The sequence below is a fragment of the Diachasma alloeum genome, unplaced genomic scaffold, assembly GCF_001412515.2.
Source record: "Diachasma alloeum isolate Michigan unplaced genomic scaffold, Dall2.0 Dall_scaffold_00937, whole genome shotgun sequence".
Taxonomy (NCBI): domain Eukaryota; kingdom Metazoa; phylum Arthropoda; class Insecta; order Hymenoptera; family Braconidae; genus Diachasma; species Diachasma alloeum.
Genome location: NW_021681054.1, coordinates 212,053 through 218,945, shown reverse-complemented (window position 1 = coordinate 218,945; position 6,893 = coordinate 212,053). Strand labels below are relative to the sequence as shown.

The following is a 6,893-nucleotide window of genomic DNA, read 5'->3' as shown; positions in this document are numbered from 1 at the left end:
AAAAAAAAAAAAAAAAAAAAAAAAAAAAAAAAACAAATCAAAGAAAATGCGGTGATATTTTTAATGATTATTTTGGCTTTTTATACGAGTCCCGAGACAAATTGCGGTTGACCATCACGGTCAAGTGTCAATTGCGGAACAACAGTCGTTGATGGCTGAAATGTTGATCCCTGAAAACCCATTGCCGACTCATAAAGACTATGATTTCCAGGGAGTGTTGTATAATCAGGCGTTGTCGGGCGATGCCTATTAGCCGGTGTTGGATGTTGAATAGTAGCATAAGTATTATCCTGTGAGGTATCCATACCCACACTAACACCACTCCCTCGTCTCTCGGTCATGAGCCCTCCTTCGGGTTCACTAAAGACTTGCATAGTCAATTCTTGTTCCTCGTAAAGCTTTAATTTTTGCTCAATCCAGAGAGGATTTTCCGTGGTATTCAACTCGTCAATTATCTGTTTCTTGATGAGACCATCTTTCTTTCTAATGTCACTGGGAACAGTAATAACCCAGTGCCTGAGACAGCAGCATACAACGGTAACAGTAACAGCCCCAACTAATAAGACAACGAGAAGAGCGATTAGAGCGGCGAGAGCAGGGTCGAATGGAGCCGCCTGCCGACCGGCAAAGGCAGGCACAACATTTTCAATAGCAAAACCTATGTAATAATCTTTGAGTACATCATATTTAGCATCGATCGCCCTGAGCACCTGAGGAACTGGTGTGATGTTTTGATTTTTGGGATCGACAACATGTAAATACATATCACACCACTCTGTCCTGATTTTTCCAGCCGAGTCTACATGATATCTTATCTCATCGACAACAACTCTACTCTGAGTTGCGTTTGATAATTCCGCTACAATTTCATCCCTCTGCCTGTGCACCTCATCGGCTGGACGGGAGAGAATAACTCTTATCAATTGAGAGGACTCGAAAACCCATACGTGTACTCTTGCCATGGCAAATCTTTCAGGCGAAGCTGTCTCTTTGGCCACAATCTCAACAATGAATCTGTCCTGATTGTATTCAGCCATATAACCACTTGTTCGAAGTTTTCCATCTTGAGAGACATTGAAGGGACTCGGTACTATCGATCCACTCGGCTTATCCGATCCGTATTTATAGAGATTTGCCGATGCGACGTAATAATATAAAGTGCCATTCTCGCCAAGGTCTTGATCGTAAGCCGTAACTTTTGCAACAATGTCATTGACATTAGCCACTGAATTGATTCCTGTGTAGTAATCGCTCCTTTCGAAAACGGGTGGACTGTCATTTTCATCTAGAATGCTTATTGTTACATTAACGTGTCCATGCTCAGGAGGATTGTAAAGCAATGATTTGCCAGCTTCTGATTGAGCAATATAAAGATCTGGATCGTTAGCCGCTAGAATAGATAGTACATAATTGTCTCGTGTTTCTCTATCGAATGTTTTGTTTGCATAAATCATTCCATCCGATTTGTCAATGTAAAATGATCCATCGTCATTACCCCCAGCAATATAGTAATAAACCCTAGCATGTGTACCCTTGTCTTTGTCCTCGGCAACAACTTTACCGACAATGTAATCCTTGGGGCGATTCTCTGGTATACGGAAGTTGTATTCTTCATAAAACTCAGGAACATTATCATTAGTATCAACAAGTAGAATTGTTAGGAGACGTAGAGTTTCATAGTTGGTTGGATTTCCATGATCCGTGGCAACTAGAACTAACTCAAACTTACTCTTCACTTCTCTATCGAGAATAATTTTCGCTCGTAATTCACCAGTCTCTTGATCGATCATAAATTCCTCAGTTTCTGGTACATTTCGATTTCCAACTTTGAGGTAGTAATTTATCTTGCCGTTGTCACCGGAATCTTCATCAGTCGCTCTCACTGTCATCACTAAGTAATTTGGAACACCAGAATTTTCTGGTACCTCTACAGTTGCATTTGGTAGTTGTGGCATTATGAATTCAGGTTTATGCTGATTAACAGGAATCACTCGGATATCTACATAAGCTCTATCTGAGTGTGGTCCTTTGCCTCCTCCATCTCTCGCCTCAACTTGGATTCTGTAACTTCCGGAATGACCAACTAGACTGATTGCCGGATACAAAAATCCTGTTTCTCCATTCAAATTAAATGCCCCATCTTCATTTCCACTCACTATTGTGTATGATACTTTGCCATTTATATCTTCATCGTGATCCTCAGCGCGCACTTGAAGTATCGTAGCTGGAGGATTGATAGAGAGATTTTCAGCTACTGAAGCGCGATAGCTGTGTTGAGTAAAAAGGGGTTTATTATCATTGACATCCTCAAGATGAATGACAACAGGAACTGTAGTTGATCTTCTCGAGTTTATTGGAGCACCATCACTCGCCATGACTGTTACAGTGATCTCAGCTGTCTCTTCTCGATCAAGAACAGTAGCAGCTCCAACGGTAATCTCTCCAGTCTCATGGCCAATATTAAAATCCGAGGCATGCTCGCCAATTAGACTGTAACTAACTTCACCGAAGACACCTTCATCTCCATCAGTGGCTTTAACAATGGTCACATGAGTGCCCGGTGGAGAATTCTCTTTCACAGTGACACTGTACGAGTTTTGCTGAAATTTTGGATCTTGGTCATTGACATTAATAATATTAACAGTGATTTTGGCTGTTGATGATAGCTGAGGAACTCCGGAATCATAAGCTATCACTGTGAATTGGAGCTGCTTAGTCTCCTCGTAATCAATAATTTGACTTGTTCGAACGATTCCTGTTACATTATCAATATTGAAATATGGACTCGGCGGATCAATGCTATATCCCGATATATTGCTGTCCACATCTGTGGCGGTGAAAGCCCCAACAATAGCTCCAGTTGGCTGTTCCTCCTGCATCTCAATCAGATACTTTGGATTTTCCTTTGTCCAAGGTTTTAAAAATTCTGGCGCTAAATGATTGACATCAATTATGGTAATGACAAGTGTACCAGTACCCTGTTGAACAACAGATGCTGATGTATCAGTGACTATGACATTGAGACTAACTGTCGCCGCTATCTCACGATCAAGAGGACGAACCACTGAGACTTGGCCGGTCTTGGGGTCAATTGCGAAAAAGTCTTTGAAGGAAGTTGTGTTGCCTGTGACCAATTGGCCATTCTTATCGATGGCTGTTATGGGTTCAGTTATAGAGAATTTTAGAGCATCCTGAGTTGTACTATCAGGGTCGACAGCTTTTAGCAATGTAAAAACTGTACCAACGGGAGAATCTTCAGTGACCTCTCCTCTTTGAGTATTGGGAGTGAAGTAAGGTGGCTTGTTGTTAGTGTTTTCAATTTTAATCATCAAAGTAGCTGTCCCAGTGAGGCTCGGAGTGCCCCCATCAAGCGCAATAACTTCTATATGATATGCATTTCTCGTATCGTAATCCAACTTACCCGAAACCAATACAATTCCCGTTGTTTCATTAATCACAAAGTCATCAAATGCCCCTTTCTGAATTCTGTACTTCAATTGTGCATTTATACCGCTGTCGGCATCAGTAGCATACATCTCTTCGACCACTGTGCCAGGTGTTGCTGTTTCTGGAACACTAGCTGTGTAAACGTCATGCGGGAATATGGGATCGTTATTGTTGACGTCGCGCACTGTGACATTGACCATGGCTGTATCGGTGTATAAGCCGTCTGTTGCAGCAACTGTTAATGAGATCCAGTCGTGAGTCGAGTTGGTAAGATCGACCGGTCCGTTATTAGCGACAGTGATTTCTCCAGTATTGGGGTGAATTTCGAAAAACGCCAGCTTGTTACCATCAATTATTGAGTAAATTATCTTTGATGTTTTGTCACGGTCTCGCGCCAGTACTTTGAGCTCTGGCTCAAACTTGTCAGCCCCCTCATCGACAACAGCCCGGTACTTATCTTGGAGAAATTTTGGAGGACTGTCATTGGCATCTGCCAGTGAAACTCTCAGAGAAACTGTTGTTGTTTGTCCATTGCCATCGTCATCGATCGCTTTGTAGTTCAAGAAATACTCATTTTGCTCCTCAAAGTCTAGGCATGGAGAGGTACCTGGAGAGGGACAGGGTGCCACGGTTATACTCCCATTGCGCTTGTCAATGGCAAAGTGTTCAGCTCCTTGACCAAGCAATTGATAAACTATCCCGGCTGTACCAAATCTACCGCTGTCTCGATCTTTGGCTTTGATTGTTGCCACTGGGCTACCTGGAGGTGAAGTCTCTGAAACCACAGCTGTATATGTCGGAGAACTGAAGGAGGGTGCATTATCATTTGCATCGGTTATTGTCACTGTCACTGTTGCGGTTGATGATAATTTCGCCTCTGTGTGCAACTCCTCTGCAATTACCAGAATTATAAACTTTTGTTGATTTGGATTCTCGTAGTCGAGGGAGCCATTCACCACACGAATGTTGACAGATGTACTGCCAGTAGCATTTGCTGGCTCAACAGTGAAGGCGCCGGTTATATCCTCAAGGCGGAGAGAGAATTCAGAGTTGAATCCAACGTCTGGATCTTTGACGGTCATGTCTAGATGAGGCAGAAGCGTGCCATCGGGCACGTTCTCAGCTATCTCTATATTGTACTCTCGTTTATTGAACGTCGGCGGCTCGTCATTCACGTCTTTTATCGTTACCGTTGCATTTGCTGTTGAAACTGTCGAGTCATCGTTACCAGGGATACCATTCACCATTTCTCGTGCTTTTATCTTCAACGTCAATACCCCCGTTGAATCTTCCAAGGCTTCTCGATCCAAGGGCTTGGCCGTTCTGAGTTCACCAGACTCTGGATCCAGTAGAAAATAATCAAAGAGATTGCTCTCCAGCTCGTACACTATTTGCCTAGGCATACCCCTATCTCCATCCCTAGCCTTAACAGTCATGACCAATGTACCAATTGGATCATTCTCCTTAACAATTCCAGTTAGGGAATCTAAAAACTCTGGAGGACTATTCTGTATATCAGCCACTTTAATTTCCACTCCAGTGGTCTCATTGTTTGTACCATCCTGCAAAGTCATAGATATTAATATACAAAAAGTTACACCCATTACGTCTTAATTGAAATCAATTTTTCGATTAGTTGAGCAACTCACACTTGCTCGCAGCAGCAATTGGTAAAAGGGTCTCTGCTTATAGTCAAGTGGCTCACGTAGCACCAGTGCACCCACGTACGTATTCTGACTCTTCTCTACGTTGACAATGCCAAACTTGGCGCAGGCATCGGGAAACTGTTGGATGGGTATAGAGCGAGTAATGAGTTTCCGATATTAATTAACACCTTCCCTAACACTAACTATTATGGGCGAGAGGAGAGGAGAGGGTGAAGTTGGTTATCTGGGCGTTGCAGCCAGGCAGGCGCTTTGTCCTGCTAAATTGCAAGGATAAGCACTGGAATGTCATTAATTGATGGGAATTATAAAATTAAAATAACTTTCTAGGGAGCCCCAAAGTTTTAATTGCTGAATGAAAGTGTTTGTTTATCAACGGTCAATATTCAGTGAAACAGGGGCGCTTCAAAAGTTTCTCTCACAAGATGATTTAAAATTTATGTGCAAAATAATATATTTAATAAGATTATTTAATGAGTGAAGAAGAATCCACGGTGGTAGTGAACAATGGCTCGATTCAATGAGAAAGTATATTCACCTGAGGCTGTGATACACACGACAAATTAATATTATCACCAATGAGATCTGGATCAGTGACACGTATACCAGGGAGTATTGTCGTGCCGATTGGAGTGTCTTCATCAGCCATCGCTTCATACGGAGTACCAGAGAATTTTGGTGGATTGTCATTGACATCCAGCACAATGACATAGGCATCCACTCCAACGATATTGGGCTGTTGACCCTCCGTCACTTGATCCTCGAGGCTTACCAGAAACCTCACAGTGTCGTTTTCCTGCAAGGTAGACCAATGAATCAATATAATAAGTAAAACTTTGGACAATCTGTTAAATTCTCAAATTTTTTAATGAAAACTATCGCGTCCAGGAATCTTGGAAACAACTGCGATTCTCATCGTTTGATGCGTCCCGGAGGTCTACTCTGGTGGATGCAATTTGCATGCCACCCTGAGCTTTCAAACAATAAGACTAGACTCTATGGTGGTTAGCTTTGGATGAGATTACCAGAGAGAGAGAGAGAGAGAGAGAGAGAGAGAGAGGCGGGGCGTCTTTCACGTGAAAGGAATGTTTGTTACTGAATGACTATGTGGGTGTAAGTTTAATGCAAAGGATGTTGACCTTGGTGATTCAACGTGCGGTTGAGGGGTGTCCGGAGAAATTAAATTCACTTGGTCTAGCATGTATTGTACATAATTTCATTACAAGTTTATCTATGATGCAGGCAAAAAAAATGCTATGGATGAGTTATGACTTTATAACAATTTCTGCTTGAAAGATTAATTGTCTCTTAATGGTCATCTGCACGGTGAACATGTGAGAGAACGAAAAAAAAGGAGAATCCTTTGGAAAAGAGTGCACAAAGGATGACTATAATTTGCATGGAAAAGTCAATCTTTTCCCTTTTCATGTCGGACATGCAAACGTCCAAGTCTCTCTTTAACGTAATTCCACTCTCTATTCCTCTAATTCTCTTCACTCGCGCTTCAGAACAGATGCACACGAACAAGAAAAAAGCGGAAAAGATTGCTGAAGAAAGAGAATTCACGAGAGATGGAGGACAATGGTGTTGTATCGGCCGAGTGCAGACACGTGAATGGTACCCGTGGTATTGCGAAATATACCAGTACCCAGTGGACAAAGGGCCGTCAGGTTTTTCTTTTTATTTCGTCAGGGTACCTGCTGTCGACAAGCCACCAAACGCCAGACAAAACTCATCCCCAGCGCCTCTTTTCACTCCCCGTTATGCTCCCCCCCCCCCCCC

General features: G+C 42.5%; 1 protein-coding gene across 1 annotated transcript in view; it reads right to left on the bottom strand.

Annotated features, from left to right (window-relative positions):
- Window positions 1-55: 55 nt before the first annotated feature.
- LOC107045429 (cadherin-87A) overlaps window positions 56-6,893 on the bottom strand; it is a 37,783-nt gene continuing 30,945 nt past the window's right edge. The window contains exons 4-6 of the mRNA XM_015267706.1: window positions 5,650-5,907; window positions 5,097-5,231; window positions 56-5,009 (exon numbers count right to left, since the gene is read on the bottom strand). Coding sequence (XP_015123192.1) covers window positions 81-5,009; window positions 5,097-5,231; window positions 5,650-5,907 — 5,322 coding nt within the window. The 3' untranslated portion in view covers window positions 56-80. The remainder of the gene's footprint in view (window positions 5,010-5,096; window positions 5,232-5,649; window positions 5,908-6,893) is intronic.